This window comes from Saccopteryx leptura, chromosome 1 (genome assembly GCF_036850995.1).
Source record: "Saccopteryx leptura isolate mSacLep1 chromosome 1, mSacLep1_pri_phased_curated, whole genome shotgun sequence".
NCBI lineage: Eukaryota > Metazoa > Chordata > Mammalia > Chiroptera > Emballonuridae > Saccopteryx > Saccopteryx leptura.
The window spans coordinates 376,705,685-376,730,585 of NC_089503.1; the positions used below are offsets into that span (position 1 = coordinate 376,705,685).

Genomic DNA, 24,901 nt, shown 5'->3' on the forward strand with positions numbered 1-24,901 from the left:
TCCATATCAGTAAAATAGCTTTATTTAATTTTAAAATAGTCATCGATGTGAAAATTTCCCAAAGGTGGGAGTAACAGTCTAAAGCCAAGGTTGGGAGGGGCCAGGGCTGACCTAGAGCCCAGCCTGAGGTCTCTGAGTCCCACCCTCTACTCCCTTCCAGAGGGAGGAAGGACACAGCTGAGGAGAGCCCTGAGTCGGCCTCCCCCTCACCCCTGAGGGCCTGCGATGCCAGGCCCCCCGAAGGCAACAGCTTGTGTGGAGGATTTGGGGGGAGAGGGAAACAGGCAAAAAATAGAAAGGTTAGTAGAAAACAGAAATTAGAGGTTAATCCCAATGACACCCCCTCAAAAACAAAAACCTCATGGCTGTGAAAGGAAGATGGAGGATGAACACTGATGTGACGAACCCCTCAGCCCCCAGAACTGCCCGATTTGGGCTGGACCGATTGAGGAAAGGGCTGGAGCCCAGCTGCATGTTACCTTGGGAGAATAAATATTTCAAGAAGAAAAGGGGGAAACCATGAGGCAAGCTGGTGCCGGGCTGTCAGTGCAGCGGAAAGGCCTGGTGTGGCCCACCGCCTGACCCGCCCCGCCCGCATGGGGACAGAGCGGTGTGGCTTGGGCTGGGGCGGGTCTCCCCGCGGTCCCAGTGCAGCAGCAGCAGGAAGGCAAGCAGGGGCCCTAGTTGAGCAGGTTGCCCTGCTCCTGGGCCTGGGTCAGGCTGTCCTTGCGGTGCAGGTGGTGCACCCCCATCCTCTTGGGGCTGCGCTGGGGGCGGCCGGAGCCGGGCAGTGCCCAGGTCCTGCCCTCCGCGTGGGGGGTGCCAGGCCCTTTCTCTGTGTCACTATCACTGGGCAGCAGGCTCTGCTGTTCTTCCTCAGGGCTGACGGGCAGGTTCAGCTCTTCCTCCTCTTCCCTGGGAAGGCCGGCGCCAGGTTCTGTTGGCAGCAAAAGTCCACTCTCACCAGGTGCCAGAACCCCCTCCTCCCCGTCAGAGGGGCTAAGAGCGAAGTGGCGCTGCAGCTCAGGGAGCGCGTCGTGTCCGAAGGCTGTGCGCTGGGCCACGGCGGCCAGGGGTGGCGTGCGGTCCACAAACACCCGCTGCCAGCTGGCCAGCAGGTCCTCCTCAGAGCCGGCGGGGGCGCTGAAGGTCAGGGGGGCTGGGCTGGGCTGGCGGTGCGGGGAGGCCGGAGCTGAAGCGGGGCAGCTGGGCACCGGGGTGGGGCGGGCCCGCTCGCTGCCCTCCTCCACCAGGCTCAGGGAAATGGCCTGGCGGGTGGCGTACGTGCAGTTGGGCAGGGGGCTGTTGCGGGGGATGCGCACCTTGTCCTCGGAGAACTCAATTACCTTCCGGCCGGGATACAGAGGGTGCGGTGGGGACGGGGTGGGGTAGGGGCTCAGCTTCTCAAAGGCCGGCAGAGGCAGCTCTTCCTCGGGGGAGCCCCCAGCAGTGCTCAGAGAGTGGCACTCCCCATTGGCTTGGGGGGCGGGGCTGCCAGGGCCTGGGGGACTGGCTGGGTCCCCGGAGGCAACACTCATGTCTACGTGCACAAAGACATCCTCAGCCAAGGGGCGCCCAGCACTGCCTGACTGGGCCGAATTGAGCAGTAGAGACTCTGGCTTTTCCAGCACCCGGGCAATGACCGAGGTGGGTACCACAGCCCCTGGTGCCAGGCTGGGGGCAGGGCCCGGCCTGGCAGCCTCTTGACCACTGTGCAGATGTTTCTGAACCATATCCTGTAGCTCACAGGGTAGCTGGGGAGAAGAAGAAAAGAGAGACATGAATGACCCCAACCCAAGAGACGCTGACTCATGGCAAAAGTCATGGCTCCCACACACAAGTACCACTGTGTGCTCAGCACTCAACTGTCTCCTGTGCTTACAGCACGCCAAGTATATCCTCATTTCACAGATAAACTGAGGCTCCGTAGGGGTAAAATAATGAAGCTTTTGATTAGCATTGCCAGGGTCTGAATCCAGAACTGGTGCTAAGGCCCACTTGCTCTTAAACTTCCATCTTTTCCATCTTAGCAGGAGCTTCTGCCCAAACCAGATCTGAGTTTGAGGATCTGTCCTGACCAGCAGGCTTGGGAATACCTCCACTCCTGTAGGCCCATCAACCTCAGGCCTAAGGATCTGCGCCCTAGAGTTTGCCCTTTAGGGGTAAGGGGGTCAGCTGGGCCTAATCCTCTCTCACTATTCTTATAGCTCTGGCCACCCCCTCGTTCCTACAGTGGGATCCTGAAATTGAGTCTTTCTCTCTCTCTCTGTCTCCATTTCAAAAATACCAACAGGGCCAGCCCCAAGCCCTAGCAATGGGTGCTTGACAGAATACAGGACACCAACCAGTGACAGAGCTGACTGGCTTGAGAGGAGACACGGAGGCTAGGGGAAGGCAGAGCAGACGGCCGTTACAGGCAGGGGGCGGAGAGGGGTGTGACGCGTTAGAGGAGTCCTAGGACGCCGGACTGGCTCTGCTGGGCGGTGCCGTACTCACGTCAGCGAGCTTGTGGTCGCGGAAGTGGGATTTGTTGCACTTGAGGAGCTGCACAGCCAGGTTGCAGTCCAGCCGGTACCGCTCCTGCAGACACAGCGTGGTTCAGAGCCCAGCCCGGCCAGAGGGAGCAGGCTGGGCCGGGACAGAGTTAGCCCCAGGCAAGGAAGGCCCCAGAGGCACACATACGTTCAGCTCCTCCAGCTTATTGATGGTGTTCCTGGCGTCCAGCAGCTTGTTGGTCAGCTCTACAATCTCCCAGTCCAGCGTCTTCCTGTCCATCTCCGCCTTCTTGATCTGAGGCGCAAGACTCGTGATGAACCCAGCCCGTGCCCAGCCTCCCCCCCAGCCCTCCTCCCAGCCCAGAGACACAGGAAGCCACAAGTGCCGGAGCAGCCAAGGCAGACGACTAGAGACAGACGGTGGACAGACGGAAGGAGACCAGACACCTCTCCTGTTCTCCAGGCTGCCTGTGGGCAGGGGCTCTCAGAGCACGGCCTGTGGCTGCTGGGCCCGGCAGTGTCAGCGCTGCCCACCCCGCAGGGAACTCGACACACCAGGCAGGGCAGTTGGTACCCGAGAGGCGGTAACTGCAAACCCGGGTGCTGGAAGCCTATGTACGTAGCAGTTTCCAGGCTCAGGCCAGGAAGGAAGAGTAGGGAGGAGCCAGTAGCAGCTGGGGGAGCTGTGAGACTAGCTAGCTGACCTGGGCGGGAGCTGCAGGCTCAAAGCAGCCTTCTGATCTTCAACTCAGAGGCTGGTTCTACAGCCCCCTCCCCCAAATGGCTTGGGCTTGCTGCCACTACAGCCGAGAAGCTGTGAGTGTTCAGTGATGACATCAATCAGTACCTCTGCCTCAGCCAAGGGCAGGCTCCCAGCTGTCCCCGAGGAAGGAGGCACTGACCCCTGAACGGGCCACACATAAGGAGAGGAATGGAGTGGGCAGAGGGAAATGACCAGGGCCCCAGAAACCCCAGATCTCAGCTGAGGAGGAGGCCAGGGCAAGGGAGAAAACACACAAACTCAGACGCAACTGCAAAAATCCAGCTGTGGCTAAGAGAGGCCTGAGAGGAGCGCGCGGCAGCAGCGGCGGCAGCAGGAGGGGAGACGAGGAGAGAAGAGAAACAGTGTGAGCATTAGGACAGTCCTGACTCGCACAGCACACTGCGGTCCCCTTCCCACCGCTGTCCCCCTGCCCTCCCCATGCCCCAGGGCGGGGGCGCATCCTTGGCGAGTCCTAGCCCGCTGTTGCGCTGTGAACACAGTGCCAGCCAAACCGCCATCCTGGACAGATTACCAGTGTGTGCAGCTTGTCCTCCAGCTCCTGGTTGGTCCTCTGGGAAGCCGTGTAGCTGTTCTGCAGCCTGCAGAGGAATACAAGGCAGACCCCTGGGTCACGATCTTATCCCACAGACCATGTCCAGCCTCAGGCCTCCCCCAGCTGGCCCCTGGTGAACGGGGAGATGCACGTGTCCTAGCCCTCATTCCTGTACCTGCGGAACTTGTCCTTAAACTTGTCCAGCTCCTCGCGGCTCTGGCCTAGCTCCAGCTCCAGGCAGTCCTGCCCGATTTCCAGCTCGCGCTCCAGGGCCTCGGTGCGCCTGGTGGCCACGGCCAGGCGCCGGCGCAGCTCCTCATTCTCCTGCTGCAACAGCCTGGCAGGGTGAGGCGGTCAAGGGCAGAGGGGCATCAGAGGTGGAGGGCCAGCCCTGGAGCCCCAGGCTGGTCAGGGAGAAAGGAGTGGGGATGACATAAACACAGGCAACACGGGCCCAGGTCTGGGGCATCAGAGTCCACAGGCTCGCTGGCCCTGAGAACACGGCCTGGGTTGGAGGACGGAGGAGACAGAGGGGACATTAGATGGCAGTCTGCCCCCCCCACACACACCCTGGAGAATGAGAAGACAGAACTGGGCAGGGGTACAGTTCCCGGTCTGTCTCCAGTGACAGCCCAAGCCAGCGAGCCCCCAGCTCCAGTTTCCCCACAGCACAATCAGGCTGCTCCATTATTAATCTCCTGGAAACCCAGCCCAGCATCACCCTCCTGCAGCATCCTCCTCACGTGGTGCACAGAAAGGGCCCCAGGGAAGGCGGCTGGCACAGGAGGGCCGGAGCTGGGGCTGGGCTCGCTGGCAAGGGCAGGCCTTTACCACCATCTCCTCCTCGACTCCAGGTACTCTTGGAGCCCATGGAACAAACCCCTTCTCCCAGAAGAAATATGCACATCAAGCCCCCTCCCAGAGTCCCGAAAGCACGCCATCCTAACCCAACATGTACCTCTACCTAAGCCAAGGAGCCCAACTCTACCAACAGCCGTGCCTGGAGCTAAGAGGGACAGAGGGGAGGCAGGGCAGGCTCTTGGGGAGCAGATACTCACTTCATCCTCTCTGCATCAGTCAGGGAATCCTGGGCACAAAGAAACAGAAGCCTGAGGCTCAGAGGCTCTAGACCACCGGCCTCCTGCTTGGCCCCCTCCCAAACGCCCTGGGAAGGGCCACTCTGAGGCCCAGAGAGACTCGCACAGCAGAAGTAGGCTGCAGTGAGTGCCCTGTGGAGGTGAGGGCAACCCAGTCGTGCCCAGAAAAAACAAGATTAGCTCTCCCACACCAACTGAAGATTCTAGAACCCCTTCTGACCCTCACCCTTACACACACCAGCTCCAATCCCTCTCTCAAGCCTACAGCCAGTTGCAAATAAGTCCTGGTACCCATGCTACCTCTCCCAGTAATAAAGAGAACCTCTCAGCTGTTCACGGGGATCATACGAGCCCTGCAGGCACGGCAGAGATGTTCCAGAAAAGTCAAGATTTCAGGCTGAGATACAGTAGGATTCTGGCCCTTAAGTAGAATCAGGCTAGTACAGGGGCTGGAGGGGAACACGGGCATGGGGGAAGAACTGCTGGCCCAACCTGACTGAGAGGAGTGAATTCAGTGTCTTCTCTTGCTTTTAAAAACCTCCTACTGCCGCCTGACCAGGCGGTGGCACAGTGGATAGAGCGTCGGACTAGGATGTGGAGGACCCAGGTTCGAGACCCCGAGGTCACCAGCTTAAGCGCAGGCTCATCTGGTTTGAGCAAAGCTCACCAGCTTGGACCCAAGGTCGCTGGCTCGAGCAAGGGGTTACTCCGTCTGCTGAAGGTCTGTGGTCAAGGCACATATGAGAAAGCAATCAATGAACAACTGTGTGACAGTGAAAAACTGATGATTGATGCTTCTCATCTCTCTCCATTCCTGTCTGTCTGTCCCTGTCTATCCCTCTCTCTGACTCTCTCTCTGTCCCTGTAAAAAACAAACAAACAAAAAAACAACAAAAACCTCCTACCCCATCCCCCTGAACCCCCTACACTTTGGTCATGGCCCAAGAGTCAGGGCTCAGCCACACACAAAGCAGAGCAAGCACGTGCTACGGCAAGATAGAGATGTCAAGGTACCCTCTCCAAACTGAACTGACTGCTTCAAATGCCAGGACTGCTTCAGGGTCAGGAAAATGAGGTGGGTGGCCCAGACCAGGGACTCTGGAGCCACTGACACCTGGGTTTGACCCTTTTCTACCACACACGGGTCACACTAACCTTACTGAGCCTTAGTGTCATCTACAAAACCTGTTCTGGTAGGTGGCGCCTCGCACAATATCTGACCATTTTATTTACTGTTCTCTGAGCTGAAATGGGCACATCATGGCATCTCTGCTGAAAGCTGACCAAAGTGGACATGGTACGCCTGGCGCTCAGGACGTGCTGACAATCTCTCAAGTTCTGGGACTGCGCTCCATGCACACAGGGAGGAAACCCCGTAGCGAGCAGAATAAACCACCACACTCATTTCCTCCCGTTAGTAAGCTTAACGAGGGAGCACAACTGATGCAGTTAACAAATGTCAGCAAAGCAGAGCTGGAGGGAGGGCCAGACTTCCGAGGACAGTGAGGGACAGCTGGCCTGGTGGAAGTGGCTAGAACACCATGTCCCAGCAGCCTCCAGAGGGGCCGCAGGCTGAACGGCTCCCCTCCACTAGTGGAGGACGCGAGTCCCGGCCTCCAGCGGGTTAGGACCCTCAGCCTGGTGGGCTGCCTCTGGCAGGAAGAACAACACTACATGTGTGGGGTCACTGCTGCTGAGCTACCCAGCCTCTGGGGCACCCTGCCACATGGGCACATGCTAGGGCTGGCCCCCGGGAGCCTATGCTGCCCCCACCAGCAGTTACACTTTCACCCCAACTGGGGGGGCCAGAAGTCCCCTCCCAGAGAAGTCAGCCAGACACACAGCCTCAGGGGCTGCCTCTGCCAGCCAGGGTGGGGGTACCAGCCTTGCTGACCTCCTGCTCAAGCTGGGGTCCAGGAACTTCCAGCCGCAGCTCCCGATGCTCGGGCGGTGCCTTACGGTAGGGCTTCTTAGCAGGGGCTGCGCTGGTCATCCTGGGAGGTGAGGGTTCCTCAATCTGCTGGGCGAAGCAAGGAGGAGGAGCCTCAGAAACGAGGGCGAGAGGCCTGTGAACTAAGGGAAAGGATGGCGGAAGGGGACCTATGGAGGAGCCACCTGGCAGGCAGCAGGCAGGCTGGGGCATTGCTGGGGTCACCAGGAGGGCTAGGTTCTGGTGTGTCAGTGCCCAGGGAGGGGGCCATGGGTCCAGTGGGAACAAAGGGGCGGGAAAGGCGGGTGTAGGGCTGGGCGCCAGGAGAAATGCAGTGCCCAAGGGCTAGGCGGAGTCTGAAGACAGCCCGCCGCTCTCCTCTGTGGGCTCAGAGTCTGAGCTTCCAAGCCTCGGGGCTCCTGACACGTGGGCATGTCCTAGGGAAAACCGTTCTCTCTGCATCAGCTTCCTCAGGTCTAAGTTAGGGTGAGGGCAGCACACCAACTTTATAGGGTTCTCGCGAAGATTACGCAAAGTCCTGAGAACAGCACCTGGCACTCAGGAAATGGTTAATAAATGTCAGCTTAAAAAAATAACTGACCAGCAAGTAAGGGTTTGAAGCTATTCACCAAATCCAGGGGGTCTCTGAACCTGAGAGAGGCATGATGGCCAAGCCTCAGTGGCCTCCACGACTCTCCTTTCACCAGCCCTTGGCTGAGAGGGACCACCTGCCTGCCCCTCGCCTGTAAGCCTCCCAGGAAGAGAGCCACGTGGGGGGCGCAGGCCTCAGCGACATACCGTCTGTCTGTCGGCAGCCCGCTCTGTTCCGCCGTCCGGAGAATCAGCCCTTGGCTCACCGCATCCCACAGCCCCTCCACTTCCTCTAGCCAACAGCTCCTGAAACTAGAGAAGGGCAGAAAGTGGAAACCAGGTGTCAGCCGCCTGTCAGTGCCACAGGCCACCCTGCCTAGTCTGGGACCTGGAAGGCCCCCCAGGGAGAGGCAGATGGGAAAGCCATGAAACAGGAGGATCTGAGGGGGAAGTGGTGGAGGCGAGAGAGGACCGGAAGCACCGGGCTCCTGCCTTCTCCATGAACACTGCCGTGTGTGCTCACGATTCTGGCTTCCCCACATGGCCACTTTTGAAATAGGTCTGGTCCTGCCCTGTCCCTATCCTACCCCACATGGGTCCTGCTCATCTCCCAGGCCTCTCGGAGCCTGGAAACAGCCAAGACATCTGGAGAACAAGGGTTGTGGGATGGAGTACCATGATAAAGCCTAGCAGGGATGCAAGAAGATGCTGGAACGCTCCTAGTAATGTTTCCAGAAGGAGCCCGAAGACCGCATCTGTGTCCCGTGGTGGTGATCAGACTTTGTGATGGGGGGTGGGGGGAGACACAGGAGAGAAATCTAAAAAGACAGCAGTTTAGAGCAATGATGGTTCTCTAACATGGTGACTGTGGTCTCCCCTCGTCCTCTTCCAGACAGCTAGCAAATGTCTGCAGATGTTTCTGGTTATCACAACAAGAGTGGGTGCTACTGGCATCTAGTAGAGAGAGGCCAGGGCCGCTGCTAAACACCCTGGAATGGACAGGACAGCCCCCATGACAAGAGCTGTCAGCACGCAATGCTGCTGGTGGCAAGGTTGAGAAACCCTAGTACAGAAAGCGCAAGTCTGGGGAGCTCAGTGTTGCTTCTGACTCTGTGTGGCCCTTCCTCACTGGACAAGCCGGTTTTGCATCTGCAAGTGGTGGCTGGACCGAGTGACCCGTGTGGTCCCATCCAGGCTCCTAGGGTTCCGAGCTCTGCCCTCACCTGCAATGAGCTGGGCGGCAGCAGGGGGCAGCAGCTGCCACAGGGACCAGTGGAGGCAGCAACCTCAGGTGGCCTTCTGGGCATAAACAATCTTCCCGCTGCCATCCACCTAAACAGAGCTGGGAGCTGAGGGAAGCCTGGCGGGCTCAAGCGTGCGCTCCTGCTGTTGGGACATGCCCTGGCCATGACTCCTGTCACATTCCAGCAGGGCCTGAGGTAGGAAGACCGGTAAGGGGTAGGGAGGGCGGGGAAGCAGGAGTGGCCTTCCTTGTCTGTCCGCACAGCCTGGTCTCTGGCTTGGGGTTCTGGGGGAGCTGGGGTGTGACAGCAGGCACGAGCTGCCAACCTCCACCCCTTTGATGGTGAGGCAGAACGTGTCCCCACAGGGCACGAGCAGCGTGCTCTGTCGGGCTCACTGTGTCGGGCTGACTCCCTGCGCAGGAATCCGGGCGGGCCTGAAAGCACAGGACATTCCTGGGGGTGGGAGCAAACAAGTCACCCACAGGTTCCCTGGGGCTACCCCCTCAGAGGGCCCCAGGGGAGAGCTCTTATGGCCTGGGGGAGACCCAGAAAGCCCTGGTCCTGATACTCGGGTGGAAGTGGTGGTGCGTGTGAGTTTGGAAAGTGGGTAGAGCCAGAGACACAGGATTCAGCATTCCAGGTGGCCCAGGGGGGCTCCGTGCTGGCCTCTGCCTTCGCCCCTCTCTCTGGAGAACCCAGGCTCCTGCTCCCCTCTGCTCCCTAGTCAGCTGGGCGGCCGCTCCCCCTGCAGGCCCCTCTGTGTGTGGGCATGTGTGTGGGCAGCAGGTAGCCAGGGAGGACACTGACGGCTAAGGTATCTGATGTCTACCTGTAAGGAGAGTGGAGCTGGCCTGCTGAGGGGGCAGTGTGGGTGTGAGGGGCACCGAAGGGGTGCGAATGCAGATGCGGACTCTCTGGAGTGAATGGTGAGCAGATGGAAGGTTCTCTCTCCCAACCAGAGCCTGATCTTTTCACACGCGTCAGTCACAGGGAGGGAAACCACTCCCCACCGGGAAGCAGAAGGCAATGCCCACTAGGGAGAGAGGCCACTAGGAAGCCTGCAGCGTCCCCAACACAAATCCACAAGGGAGAGTCTGTGCCACTCCCTGCCCTGTGTCCATCAACACCAGTGCATGCCGTGGCCCTCGCTCCAAATGCTGAGATCTGCGAAGAGCTCCAGAACAGCCCACAGGGGCCTGCAATCCCATCACTGGACGGGAACACACTGGGCCTGGCGGCTGCTGGCCCTGACCGGACACACTACAGGGAAGGACAGGTCCAGGGCCGAGGACCACGCCAGGTGCAGGGGAGAACACAACAGGCAGCCGTGGGCCAGCAGGCCCATGGGCAGGGAGCAGATGGAGGTAAGCTGGAAGGCACAGCGGACCCTCCGGGCAGCCCAGCTACAGGTGCAGCCTCCGCGGGCCACACCTCCTCCACACAGAGGCTCCCAGCTGGCTTGTAGTGTTTCAGCCCAAGGGGGGCTCCAACCCTGCAAGGAGAGGAGGCCTCCAGGGAAGCCGCTGGACACTCAGAATGGGCCGCGGGCCACAGGCTCTGGGGCCTCTCGGCTTCTTAGCGCCCAGCTCCAGAGTGCCTCCAAGGAAGTGGTCCTCTGGAAGGGCTAGAAATTGACAGGGCAGAATGCCACTGCTAAAACACTCGAGCTTCAAGGAACTGGCGGCGGATAACTAAGGACGCAGGCTACCAGACCACGTGCTGGGCTTGTACTACCAGGACAGCTGTGCTCAGGGAGAAAGGCTGAGGCCTGGGATGAAACCTCTGGCTGACCCAGTCTGGTCTGAGGTTCCTGGGCTGGACCTGCAGGCACTGCTGAGGGAGACACTCTGAGCAGCTCTAACCCCCCCATCTCGGGTGTGGGGGGGGGGGTGAGAAGGAATAGCAGCCCTCCTAGCCCCACGACCCGCCTCCTCTTTCCTCTTCTGCATGATGTTCATTCTTGATTTACTCAAAATCAGTTTGGATGAGAGACCCAGCCCCGTCTCGGCTGGGGCGGAGGGCGGGGGTGACAGCTTCCTAATTGCCATGTTGCAATCTGCCAGGCCGTGCAGGGCCGCCTGTTGCCGCCTGCCCTGTATTAAATACCTTCTCCCTGATTACAGCCCATGGGGCACGATTAGCTGCCTCCAGAGAACAAAGTCTGCTTTCATTAGAAAGGGGACCTGCATGCACATTGAACCTGCACTGTGAACCTAAACAGCTGAGCAGAGAGTGCAGACAGACAGACGTAAGGGGAACTGTGCGCCAGAAGTCGGCTGAGCAGTATCCTTTAATCAAAGGACAAAACATTTGCCAACCATCATTCCTTAATCAGAAGGTGGAACTCACACTCGCTCCCTTGTGTGGACAGGAAGTATGTGTATGTGACCAGGCGCCTCCAGCGGTCAGGGATCGCTGCTGCTGGAGATGGGGCAGGACAAGGAGAAAGCTCTCTGAGTCCTGACTCTTCTCACTGTCCTCGCTCCAGTCCCACAGGAGGCGACAGCAAAAAGGTTCAAGCTCAAGAGCCAAGGAGCCCTCTCACTTCCTTCAGCCGTCCCTTCCGCGGGTCTGCCCAAGGCCTAGGGCTAAAGCAAAGGTGCAGGCGAGGAAGGGAGATCGAGCTTCCCTCTCAGGACTGAGGCCACCCCTCAACACTGGGCCAGCAGGGGGAGGCTGATTAAGTCCAAAATGGGTGTGGCTCTTGGGCTTTTCAAACTTCTGCCTCCCCCCATGCCTCCTCCAGCTTCCAAGCAGGATTCGGCTGCCCTGCCGGAGAAGGATGGACTGCCACCCCCGCTCGCCACAACACCATGCTCTCTTAGGAAATTACAGCCCAGCAGTTTGCCTGGGCTCAGACCATTTCCAAACCTAATGCTACGCCTTTTTGCTCATGGCTGTCACTGAATCAAACAAGTGGGCCAACTTGAGGCATCAATGAACCCCACCTTCTCAATCAAGGGCCCAGACATCACCACCAAAATCATTAAAGCTCTACTCTGTAATTCACCCAAGAAAAGTCAACAGAGAGCAGGGATCACTACTGCTTTAAAATAAAGGAAAACCAGCCCCTCTTCAAAACACACCAGCTGTGTTGTACACTGCCTTAATTCTCTTGGAACCCAGCAAGATATAAATAATAAAAAATATATATACAGGCCCTTCCTAAAGCCCCTCACCAACTGCTAAAACATGACTGTGATCACACAGGAACTAGCGCCTCTTCTGTGGGAACTGTCCTCAGCTAAACGCTAACTGTCCTCAGCTGTATGTAGAGTCTCTGAACTCCACCAGCCTGGCTGGAGCTCAAGCCCCTGAAATCCAGGCTCTGCCTCCAACGGAGGCCCAGGAGAAACACAAATTACCACCCTGCAAGGCCCAGCCCCGTAGCCAGGTGACTCATCAGGGGCGCCGCCCCATCAGACTGTCAGTGAAAAGCAGAACAGGTCTCCTGCAGTGCACGGACCCCACAGGAGCTGCTGGGGCTCAGCCTTCACCACGCCGACCCCTGGTGCCGCCTGCTCACCAGCAGCCCCTCGTTCCCAGCATGCAGCTGTTCCTGAACTACGTGAGCAAAGCCCTCAGCAATCCCAGGCGCGTGGCAGGCACACAGCCAGCCACTCGCGGGTGGGGCCTAGGCAGGCTCTGCTCCGGGCCGATGACTAGGCTGCAAGATGCCAGTCTGTGCCCAAACCAGCCCTGCTGCCCCTCTGGGCAAGTACAACCTCATCCTCTTGGGACAAGCTGCCTGCGGCCCTGACCTGGCCTTCTGCCTGCTTTAAGCGGAACAGACTGACAGGTCTTTTAAAGGCAAAAGGGTGGGAATTATTCTGCCATGGAGCAATCTTGATGACTCGGAACTAGTGCTAGTGACCTTGAGTGCTCACCTGGCTCCTCACCTGAGCAAATACTTCAAGTCTATCACCAGACCTCATCCAAGCAAACACTACACAGGAACAAAGGGGCTGAAAGGTACTGATGATGATCCAAGCCAACCAAACCTCTCCCCTCATAAAAGGCGGGTCAAAAAAACCCCAAGATCACAACCAGCACTTGACATTAGTCCCCATATCCTCTCCTAAGTTGGAAGAGCAAAGTGACGGGTGGCCCTGAACTAAGCCTCCACTCCAGTCTCCTTTGGCTTTCCTGGTCACAGCCAAGCCACAAACTTACTCAGGGTCCCTGAGCATCAGAGTAGCCTCGACCGGCTAGCATTTACACCCCCAGCCATGCTAGTAGACAGCCCCCTTCTTCCCTCCACGCCACAGGGCACACAGCCGCTTTAAGAGCCTGTGGGCCTCAAGTGTCTGGATCCAGCCTACCCCACACTGCACTGCCCGCACAGGCTGGAGACACAGAGCGGACGTCTGGAGAATTACCTGTGCAGAACGCCAGGCAGCTCCCGGCAACCAGCCTTCCCGTTATCTCTGGAACCCCCTTCTCCTCTCCAAGCCTAGAGAGAGAAGGGCCTGTGGCGGAAGCTTCTGCATGTCTCCCGATCTGAGTCCAGTCTCTCAGACCCACAGTGGGATCCAGAGCAGGTCCTGCTCCCTTGGGCTCAGGCGCCCTTCCCACCTCTTCCCGGCTAAAGTCCACCTGAAGCTCTAGCTGTGGAAGGCCGTGGGGGTGGGGGACAGACTCCACCTTCCACAGCTGCAAGTCAGATGGGCACCTGGTTCTGGCCTTTGGCTTTCAGTTTAAGTGGCTTGACTCTTCTGTTCAAGCAGTTTCCATAACCAGGCTAAGGTTTTCCTCAACCTCCCCAACCCCAAGGAGAAACTTGCAGCTAATCCTAAATTCTTATCCTGGGGTGAGACTAATGGGGACCCCATTCAATCTTCCCCTCTTGAAAAACAGGAAACTATTAAGTCTAAAAGAAAATTCCCATCAGTCATGAGGCATGAAAAAGAAACAGCATGCCAACTGAGGATGCTCTCAAACTCTGAGTACTAAAGGCGTGCCGGACAGAAACTCGGCCCAATTCTGTTTTAAGCAAGAATGGGAGGCACGGTAGTGGCCATGCCTGGGGACCCTCTCCTCGTGGCCGTGGAGGGGCACATCCCCGCCAGAGCAAGGAGACTGGGAAGATGGAGGGAACCCATTATAGGAACCAGAGAGCAGAGGGGACATGAAGTGAGCGAGGGGGCGGAGGGTGGCAGGCTGCAGGGAGGGACAGAGGACAGAGGCACTGCCCGCGGTGTCCCCAGGACAGGTTAGTGGCCCCGGGCAGACTCACAGGGTTAGTGGCTTCTCCCCAACCAGACAGCGCTCCTGGTTAGCGCGGTTAGCGACAGACTCATGGCAGACACCCTCCAGGCACTCCATATAAACAACAGCTTGCTTTGTGAGCAGCCCAACTCCCAACTCCGGAGCTGCAAAGAGAGAACAGAAGAGATGCCAAGCTGCGGATGCCCAGGGCACACTGCACTCGCCGGACAGGGAGGGCTCCTCAGGGGCTGTCTTGCCCCCACAGATTGCACCAGGCGGAGGTGCAGCATCCCCCTGCCCCTGGTCAGTCCTGCCCCCTAACCCCACGTCACAAGGCTCTCTGGTTGGTGGACAGAGAGGCCAGCTGTTGAGGAAAGGTCGCTGCTACCAGGGGGCAGCTCCCATCCGGCCTACTCCCCGAACACTGATGCCAGGCTACACCAGAGCCCTGGAAGCTGGGCTGTAGGAACAAAGCCACCCACAGCTGCAGCTGCCGCCCATGCCAGGCCTGTGCTGGCAGAGTGTACCCACCAGCTCCCACGGGCCCTGAGGAGAGGGGCTGCGGGAGGACTGGCCCAAGGACCTGTCGCTGCAACAAGAGCCGCCTGGAGAGTGCAGGACAATGGGGCAGTGTGGGGCCGGCCCAGCGCGCGCCAGGCAAGGGAAGGGGCAGCACACTGCCACCGTTCAGTTTCTCAAAGCGCCACGGGGTGGCCCTTCCCGGGGAGCTGGCCCAGAGGAACCCAGAGAGCAGGGATCAAGGCTGTGCTATCGCCAGGCTCCCCAGACTCCGATAGCGACGAGTCTACCCTCTCGGAATGAGCAGCGACCAGAAAGGCACGCAGTCCCATCCCAGCGAGCCCAGGAAACAGCAGAAAACACTTTCCTGAAGCCTCCAGACCCACCCCAGGGAAGTGACATTTACTGGCTGACAGATCTCAAGGCAAACGCAGCCACGCAGCCACGCAGTGGAGCCCCAGAGGCCCCCCAAGAAGCGGCCCGAGGCAGCAGGATAGGAGAGCTGCAGCAAATGTGTCAGCAAATCCTGCTTGTGCTTAAAAGAGAAAGGCAATACGTCAGAGAAAACAGGGAGAGACTCCCCCTTCTGCCTGGATCGCCCTGCAGATGATGAGATGCCTTGGGTAGAAAGGGGAAGACAGTGACCTCTCCGGCCCCAGTACGGGCCTGGCCCTTCTCCCAAGCCTAGGTTAATGATTACGGCAGGCAGGAAAAGCCTCCAATAGGCTTCCAACTGCCTGCTCGCTGGGTTCCCCATATTGCTGTGATAACAGCCCCAGAGCTCCAAAGGCCAAGGCCTGACCGTGGAGGGTGCGATAAGCATCTAGAAGAGAAAGAACTCTTCCTGTGGGCTCTGACCTCTTTCCTGCACTGATAAGAAAGCATGGCCACGCACAGGCTACCTTCAGAATCCTCATCCACAAATTTATAATAATATTATAAAAACACCAGCTGGGGCCCTGGCCGGTTGGCTCAGGGACAGATTATCGGCCCAGCATGTGGAAGGCCCAGGTTCGATTCCCAGTCAGGGCACACAGGACAAGCACCCATCTGCTTCTCTACCCCTCCCCGCCTCTCACTTAAAAATAAAATAATAATTAAAAATAAAATAAAATAAAAACACCAGCTGGATCAATTTTGCTTTCCAAAGGTCGAGCAGCAAGTGACCTGGTTAATTCAAGGTTTCAGAAACCAGGGACTCTCTCTGCCCTGAAACAGAGATGGAAAAATCAGGTAACTTCCCTCTCCCCCCCTTAAGATGCTAGAGGACTGAGGGGAGAGACGGGCGTGAGACGAGGCGCTGATGCCCACATCACGCTGACCTCCATTCTGAGTCCCAGTCAAGGGCACCCCTGCTGCCCAATTTCAGCTCAGAATAACAATCCCTCAGAGATCCCCCGGGGACCACTGCAGCCCAGCCTGGGGTGAAGCCTCTCCATCCCTCCAAGGAGCTAGGCCCAGGGGAACCCCCAAGCTGGGGGGGTAGCTACAACCAGGCTCCTCAAACGTTCCAACAGGGCCTACTCCACCCTGGGTGACTTGTGAGGTGAACAGAGCAAATAGAAGAACAGTACGTATTACTGAATTTTATTTATTTTATAAGCAATACCTTATTAGGAATGTCTAGAAGGACACAAAATGATTAGAAGGACACATGATAAATGGTTAACAATTGTGAAAACTGTTAGGTAGTTCCCTTTCTTTGGGGAAAGGGCTTAGAAAGGGGCAAGAGGAGAGTCTGTTTCCTTTTATTTTGTATGTTTCTATGTGGTTGGTATTTTTAGGACTTATGTTTATGATAAATGCACACAAGCCCTAGACAGACAGACGGAGGCCCCCACCTGCACTGGCTGTGCCGTCCCGGAAGGGCTCTCTCTTCCATTAAATGTCCTTGGAGCCAGTAGCCTAATGAGGCCCACAGAACAGGTGCAGTTCTCCCATTCTGGAGTGACAGAGAGGACAAGTGACTCGCCCGATCCCACAGACAGGGGCAGAATCCTGTCCCCAGTTCCAGTGTAACGTGTGGAGAGCCATATTCTCTGGGGAGCCACAGAAAGCCATGCCAGGCCTGTTGTGTCCTTTATGGGTTCCAAATGTCACTGGGAGCAGAGAGCTGATACTTTTAAGATAGTAGCTAATAGGCTCTGGCCGGTTAGCTCTGTCGGTTGTTTCGGTCATCACGAAACAACAAGGTTGCGGGTTCGATCCCCAGTCAGAGTACACATGGGAAGCAACCAAAGAATGCACGACTGAGTGGAACAACAAATGCTTCCCTTCTCCCCTCCCTCTCTCTCCCTTCCTTTTTCTGTCTCTCTAAAAATCAGTAAAAATTAAGCCCTGGCCAGATAGCTCAGTTGGTTGAAGCATCCCCCTGGAGCACGGAGGTGGCCGGTTCGATTCCTTGGTCAGGGCACATATAGTAGCAGCTCCGTGTTCCTGTCTCTCTCTCCCTGCGTCTCTCAAAACAAAACAAAAAAAAGTAACTAATAAAGGCAGATCCTGTTTGCTTCAGTCTCCCTGAGGAAGGACTGGGTGGGGTCCCACAGCAGCCAGGAGAGCTCAGCACTACTCTGTGGGGCCTAAAAACCTTCAGTAAAAGACCGTGGCCCTAAGAAGCTCCCGAGGCAGAAGACCCTGACCCTCGCGGGGGACAGCCAGGTTGACAGCTGCATGCCGTATGGTGCGGTGAATGCTCTGAGGGCACAGAGGGGAGGTGCGAGGCTGGGGCTGAGCTTAGGAACCAGACAAGAAGGCCGCCCTCCCGAGAAGTCAGACACATCTTCCTCATCTGACTGTAAACCCATACTGAAGTACCACCTGGTACTATACAATTAAGAGGTCTAGACTTCTGGAAACAACTTCTTTTGGTGTCTGTGGGGAACGGGTGCCTTAGGGCTACCCCCTCAACACACTAAAAATAAAAAGGCAGAGAGAACAGCAGCTCTCTCAGCTGCCGGCCCCACTTCTGGGGAGTATCTCAGTTCAGCTGGTTCTGCGGTACAAGACCACTGCAGCCCTAAGAAAACTGGGCCCGAAGGGTCAGGATTCCTCAACGCCTAGATGTGTTCCACCAGCTTCCCCCAACACTCTTCCACCCATAACACACCAGGAGAAAAGAGAAACCAGGAGACAGGGACCCTCAAGCACGCCTCCCAGTCATCCACAGCCTTAACACTCCGTGGACCCACCCCCACCTGGATCCGCCAAAGTCACCACCCATGTCGGCTGCCTGTCACGACCTGTCAAAGGCGTCATTACAACACAAGAATGCAGAGAAGCATCAACAATCTTATTTCGCACAGGCTACTCACTGACGGTGTCCCCAAACTCACCTTTTTTATTGCTTCATCACGAAAAAGGAGACTCTCAAATTTACTCCCACCTCTAAAATGCTCCTGGCTACCTGGCAGAAAGCAAAAGGCTTATTCTAGCTTGAATAAAACAAAGCCTTTCCTTATACACTGTGTTTTTCAAAATGGAATTCATTCATTCATTTACAGAGTATCTTCCATATGCCAGGCACCACGCTATATGCTGTAAACTTATTATCTCTAATGACCAATACACTTTCACTTTATAAGGTACAAGACCAAGGATCCTCCTGGTTAAGCAACTTGCCCCAAGTCCCACAGCTGTTAAGTGAAAAAGTCTGGATTTAAACCCGATCTGCCTAGCTCCAAAATCAGACTCTATCTCACTGCTCACCTCTCCCAACTCTCCACACACCCCATCCTCCCAGTCTCCCCTACCCGCCCACCCCCACCCTGTGATCAGCGAGGGTCCTTCCTCTACAGGGGGTCAGCTCAGTGAAAGAGAGGGACAGATAAACAGAGAACTCACCATACAAGGGGCGTGCCAGAGCAGAGATTCAGACGCAGTGCTGTGGAGGGCAAGAGGACGAAAGGGAAGCGGGGAAGTCTTCTCACGGGTGTGACAGAGGAGCGGGGTCTTAGGGGACGAGCAGTTTCAGAGCCATGGTGAGCCTTACGGAGAGAGGACAGCGCACAAGCACGAGAGAATAAAGCAAATGGATGGCCACAACAGGTTCAGAGGCAGCAGGACATTTAGAAGCAATGATGAACAGGACAGATGAAGTGGAGTGGCAGCAACTCAGGCCAGAGGGTTGGGTTTGAGCCAGGGTATAAAGAAGCCCTCCACATGTCTAGCCAAAGAGCATGGACTTTATCCTAAAAAAGGGGGACCCACGGCATTTCTAAGGGGAGAGAGACATCGTTTTTCATAGGAAAATAATTTCAGCAGAGAAAACAGACTGGAGTAGAGAGAGAATGCCCGTTGCCTCTCACTCATTCTATATACACCGCAGTATTATAAAGCACCTGTCATGTGCTCTGCACTCTCCTAAATGGGAAAACACAATAATGAGTAAGACACAGTCCCTCTTCTCAGGGCACTTATAGAGTCTTGTAAGAGTCACACAAGTAAACAGGCAATTACGACACAGGATAAGTATTAAGATAGAAGCACAGAGGAAGGGCACTAAACGAGGATGAGGTCCCAAAGGAAGTGACATTTAAACTGAGAGGCGAGGACAAAAAAAGAAAGGGAGGGAGAATGCATTCCCAACAGCAGGACCAGCACATGCAGATGCGTACAAGCTATGTAGAATGCAGTAGGTTCAGAGTCCTGTTAAGCGGCTGAACCTGGATAAGAAACGAAGGCCTGGTACGGTTCTTAGCACATAAAATGTGGTCAGGATGTGAAGGGACTAGATTCAAAGATAACAGTAAGGGGTGTTATGAGAAGAAATCGACTTAGACAACTAAAAGAAAACAGTAAAGGTGGAGAATCAGCTCAGAACTCCATCAGACTTTAGCCTACACATTTTAATCACTTGCTACAATGTGACCCGAATCCAGAGAGTCTGAGGACTTCTACCAAAGCACAAAGCTGTCCTCTATGAAGATAACACGTTTCAGCATGCTGCCTGCAACATGAGATGAAGTACACTATCCTGAGATAGGTGGCTCCTAAGGTAATGGAGGAGGGGAGCAGAGACTGACAGCTGCAGTCTCTCAAAATCACGTGCGCCACAACGAACAGAAAAAGTCATCACAGGGCTGGGTAGGAATTCCCAGGGAAAGCCCTAATTCCTGAACCCCCAATTCCCTGCAATCTGGTTAGACACCAGGCGCGTGCCTACACTGAACGCTGAGTGGAGAGTCATTTACTGAAGAAAAAGTTGGGCCCCGAGGGTGTGTTAAATAGACAGGACATGACTCAGGAGGAGGGAAGAGTGAGTCTTAAATACAGGGCAAAGGAAAGCCAGTCTATCAAACTGTGGGCACACCCCCGCCCCAAGGCGGCACACAGGCCTCCTACCTGGCTGAAGGAAAAAAAAAAAAAAAAAGACCCGAGCCCTGAGCCAGGATCTTTCTCAGCAACACAAGCCTCAGCAGAAGCACATTCGCTTTTCCTTTTCCTCTTAAGCTGGGGGGAGGGGACTGTTTAAAATGCCATGTACTTGTTTTTTTCCTGTGTTGTTTGCTACTTGCTATTTTTGTGGGGTTTTTTTGTTTGTTTTTTACATTTTTTATTTATTCACTTTAGAGAGGAGAGTGAGAGAGAGAGAGAGAGAGAGAGAGAGAAAGGGAGGAGGAGCAGGAAGCATCAACCCCCATATGTGCCTTGACCAGACAAGTGCAGGGTTTTGAACCGGCGACCTCGGTGTACAAGGTCGATGCTTTATCCACTGCGCCACCAAAGGTCAGGCTACTTGCTATTTTTAAAAGAAGGATGCACCCAGATTGTCCATAAATTTAAAGCGATGGCTACTTCAACTGCCCATTTCAGTAAGCAAAGTCAGAAATAAGCATTAATACACACTCCTTTAAGCCGTGCACAGAGCGATCCTAATGTCAGTCTGCCCTCCCATCCCAGGCCCAAGGTTTCCCGAAGGCCACGCTGAATCACGAAGAGAGAGTCCAGATTTGGCTGATATGCGCAGAGGGCTCTGTCACCCCAGCACAAGTTATTATTTCTGAGAGTAAAGAGAGAGCTGTGATGAAGAGCTCAGCTCCCAAAACATTTTTTAAATAACCAAAAATGTTTTACTACAATATGGGTATACAGTCTAACCATCATGACAGACAGACAAATAGATACAAATCGCCACTAGGCATGTTTAAAAGTTAACTTCATACTAAATCCAAAAACAATGTTCAACTGCCAAAGCCATATTATTGCCTGGGATCAAACCCCAGACCTGCCACTCACTAACTCGGTGACCTTAAGCAAATTACTTAACCACTCTGCATCACTATTTACTCATCTGTAAAATGGGGATAATATACTGCTCACAAAAATTACGGGATAATTTCAAAATGAATATGAAGCTATAAAATATCCCCTAATTTTTGTGAACAGTATAGTATCTACTTCATTGGGTTGTTATAAAAAATCAGTTGATACATTTAAATCACTCACAACCGTGCCAGGCACATAAAATATTCTCAATGCTTATTATCACTCAACTGCAAAGAAGATAAGTCTACAGCTTGGAGGCTTCAGCAGGAAATCGGTAGCATTTTAACATCACTTTATTTTTATTTCTTTTTTTTTCTTTTTTTTTTCCCCAGAGACAGAGAGAGAGTCAGAAAGAGGGATAGACAGGGACAGACAGATAAGAACGGAGAGATGAGAAGCATCAATCATTAGTTTTTCGTTGCGCATTGCGACACCTTAGTTGTTCATTGATTGCTTTCTCATATGTGCCTTGACCATGGGCCTTTAGCAGACCGAGTAACCCCTTGCTCGAGCCAGCGACCTTGGGTCCAAGCTGGTGAGCTTTTGCTCAAACCAGATGAGCCCGCGCTCAAGCTGGCGAGCTCAGGGTCTCGAACCTGGGTCCTCCGCATCCCAGTCTGATGCTCTATCCACTGTGCCACCGCCTGGTCAGGCTAACATCACTTTAAATAGATTAAAAAGCTGTACTTCATCTCTCTAATATCAGGAGAGCAGCCCAAACCAATACAGGTCCCCTATAGAGACTCCAGGTTCAATTATGAAGCAGAAATTAGTGCTGCGATCTGACTAGCATAATAAATAGCAACAAATACATATTGAGGGTCATGTACTGTTCTAAATGCATTAATGTATTACCTTACTTAACCTTCACAAAAACCTTGAGATAGGTACTCTTACCAAACCAATATGATGAAAAAGCTGAGGCACACAGAGCTCTAGAGTAATTTCTAAAGGTCTCAGAGCCACAAATGGCAAAGCCAGGATATGACCTATGCAGTCTGGCTCCAGAGTCAGTGCTCTTAACCTGTATGTGCAGTTACCAAACTGTCCTCGCTGATCACCATTTCCAAGGAGGCATCCATAAATTGTCCTCAGAAAGAAAAGGTTCCTGGCCCTGGCCAGTTGGCTCAGCGGTAGAGCATCGGCCTGGCATGCGGGGGACCCGGGTTCGATTCCCGGCCAGGGCACATAGGAGAAGCGCCCATTTGCTTCTCCACCCCCACCCCTCCTTCCTCTCTGTCTCTCTCTTCCCCTCCCGCAGCCAAGGCTCCATTGGAGCAAAGATGGCCCGGGCGCTGGGGATGGCTCCTTGGCCTCTGCCCCAGGCGCCAGAGTGGCTCTGGTCTCAGCAGAGCATCGCCCCCTGGTGGGCAGAGCATCGCCCCTGGTGGGAGTGCCGGGTGAATCCTGGTCGGGTGCATGCGGGAGTCTGTCTGACTGTCTCTCCCCGTTTCCAGCTTCAGAAAAAGAAAAAAAAAAAAAGAAAGAAAGAAAAGGTTCCTAACCTTCTAATGGAGTCAAAGCTAAATAGCATCAGTGCTTCAGGTACATGAAGATATTGAAGCCGGCCTAGTAACAGTGATTTAGGTTGGTCTGTCTGGAGTCACTTATTTCTTTTTCTGGGCAGAGGGTGGGCAGCAGGGAGCAGAAGAGGGTTAGTGAGGTGTCCTAGATCAGTGATCGGCAAACCGTGGCTCGTGAGCCACATGCGGCTCTTTGGCCCCTTGAGTGTGGCTCTTCCACAAACTATCACGTGCGGGTGCTACCTCAATAAGGAATGTATCTACCTATAGTTTAAGTTTAAAAAATTTGGCTCTCTTGGCCCTGGCTGGTTGGCTCAGCGGTAGAGCGTCGGCCTGGCGTGCAGGGGACCCGGGTTTGATTCCCAGCCAGGGCACATAGGAGAAGCGCCCATTTGCTTCTCCACCCCCCCCCCCTTCCTTCCTCTCTGTCTCTCTCTTCCCCTCCCGCAGCCAAGGCTCCATTGGAGCAAAGATGGCCCGGGCGCTGGGGATGGCTCCTTGGCTTCTGCCCCAGGCGCTAGAGTGGCTCTGGTTGAGGCAGAGCGACGCCCCGGAGGGGCAGAGCATCACCCCCTGGTGGGCAGAGCATCACCCCTGGTGGGCGTGCCAGGTGGATCCCCGGTCGGGCGCATGCGGGAGTCTGTCTGACTGTCTCTCCCCGTTTCCAGCTTCAGAAAAATACAAAAAGAAAAAAAAAAATTAAAAAAAAAAATTGGCTCTCAAAACAAATTTCTATCATTGTACTGTTGATATTTGGCTCTGTGGACTAATGAGTTTGCCGACCACTGTCCTAGATCAATGTGACCTCCCAGTCCAGTCATGGAGCAGATGCTGGCCCTGCAACAGGCTTCTGTAAGAAGCCTACTCCCAACTCTGGCTTGGGCATAACCACAGGGCCTCAAGCGAGGACCAGATTCACTGCATTCTGTGGCTCCAGACCCCTTTCTTCTTCTCCACGCCAAGTCCACTATCTCTCAAGCCATGCTTAGTTTAGCTAATAAACTGGGTTTACCAGAAGCAAAAGGGGCAACTTCCACACTTGTCCAGACTGTAAAGCAGTTCTCAAATATCAGCGGTCTGAGAGAGCTATGTAATAAACAATCCCAGAACGTTACACCAATCAGTTTGACCTCTTACCATAAACTAATCTGGATTTCTTCTCCCTAATCCCAACCTGCCATTCCTCCTCTTCTGACCCAACCTACCATCAAATCCATATCCCGAAGAATATTATTGAGCCCTTCTTACCGATAGAAAAGCTCAAAAGCAGCAGAAATGTTGCACGAGTGAATTCAGGAGTTGGTGACAGCAGGTACCTAAACAGTCAGTCAGTAAACATCATCAGAAATTTGTTTTCTCATGACTCCCCACCGTCCGTCACCACAAATCTCCACTTCAGGCAGGATGCCAAACTGAAGATGTGATGGGGGAGACTGAAGAAGATACAGTGAACATGTAGGAAACTGCTTGTGACATGGATGCTAAAATATCTTCAGCCATGTTCGCTTGCACAGGTGAAGGCCAACAAGGCTCAAATCTACATCCAACTCTCAAAAATCAGCGTGCAATCTAAGCAGAACACTAATTTAGGGACCACAGGCAAAGGGCAACCTCTAACTATAGAAAAGCGCCCTCCCCAGATTAAATGATTCTCAGCATCATTTGGAGCCCATACATCCTGCTTCCGGGGAACATGCCAGTCTGTCACCGGAGGCCACCTTACCCGCTCTGGGGTTGGGCTTGGGCAAGTCGCTACCTCTTCTTCTTCCAAGCAGGCACTATGATTCTTCCAGTCCCTGGGGCCCCTGAGTCTTCCGCTGAAACTGGGGCAGATGCTTCCACAGGAAATGTGGAAAGGCTGATCTAAGTCTGGAAGAGGGTCATTCGACTGGCTTTGGTTCCTTCCTTACCCGACCTGCCCTGCATTCTGCAGGTTTCTCTTTCACCTTCCCCACTACGCTCCTCCACGGGAAAGACCCCGTTCCTCTCCCACCGGCCTGGTACAGTCGGACCTTCGGCCACAAGCTCCAGGCTTCTTTACCCTCGGTTAAAAAATTCTCCCATTCGTGTGCCTGCTTCTCCTATTCGTGAGCCTGCACACCTACTTCGGGTTCCCCCGCCCTGGACCCCTCCCCCAGGGCTGCCATTGGATCCTAGGGCCCCTCCTTTCCTACCAATCACCCCTTTTTCTATCTGCCCCCAACCTTTCACCCTTCCATTTCTTTTTCTCGAGCTAATCCCTCCTACGCCTCTGCTCCCTGCTAAGGTTCCCACGATCCCCACCCCAACTCCAGCCTCCCGGTCCCACTACTCCAACCCCACAACAAACTTTCTTCCGCGGCCCGACGCCTTCAGACCGCCATCTTGTCGCGGGGCAGGCCGGGTAGTGGCCACGGCTTCGGGAATCCCCACGCACTAGGCGTCTTGCGTCACGGAGGGCGTGCCAACGGGCGTGGCCTCGGGCTGGGCACCCTGTGAGGGAAAAGACAGGTATATCCTAAGAGCGGGGTTTGGAGGCCGGGCGGCTGGAGAAGGAAGGAAGTGTAGCAGTACGGCAATAGAGGGAAGGATGGGGAAAGATTCTGGTACAGACAAACAAAAATAAATAAAAATAATTTTTTTAAAAAAGAGGATAGGGGAGACCTGTGGTGGCGCAGTGGATAAAGCGTCGACCTGGAAATGCTGAGGTCGCCGGTTCGAAACCCTGGGCTTGC

At 55.0% G+C, this 24,901-nt stretch overlaps 1 protein-coding gene across 15 annotated transcripts; it reads right to left on the bottom strand.

The window, feature by feature from the left end:
- Positions 1-24,595, bottom strand: TJAP1 (tight junction associated protein 1). Of its 15 annotated transcripts, XM_066359340.1 has the most exons (14): positions 24,517-24,595; positions 23,911-24,056; positions 23,436-23,503; positions 13,910-14,045; positions 13,053-13,126; positions 7,637-7,735; positions 6,803-6,925; positions 4,870-4,898; positions 3,987-4,148; positions 3,791-3,857; positions 3,528-3,557; positions 2,683-2,790; positions 2,497-2,580; positions 1-1,754 (listed from the first exon to the last, which is right to left on the bottom strand). In XM_066359340.1, the coding sequence occupies exons 7-14, from the start codon at positions 6,899-6,901 to the stop codon at positions 681-683; spliced, it is 1,653 nt and encodes a 550-aa protein (XP_066215437.1). In that variant the 5' UTR covers positions 6,902-6,925; positions 7,637-7,735; positions 13,053-13,126; positions 13,910-14,045; positions 23,436-23,503; positions 23,911-24,056; positions 24,517-24,595; the 3' UTR covers positions 1-680. The 15 variants fall into 15 exon arrangements, with proteins under 15 accessions (XP_066215437.1, XP_066215436.1, XP_066215444.1 ...); XM_066359339.1 differs by lacking the exon at positions 23,436-23,503; XM_066359347.1 differs by lacking the exon at positions 23,436-23,503 and having other exon boundaries at positions 6,803-6,928.
- Between the last annotated feature and the right edge of the window lie 306 nt (positions 24,596-24,901).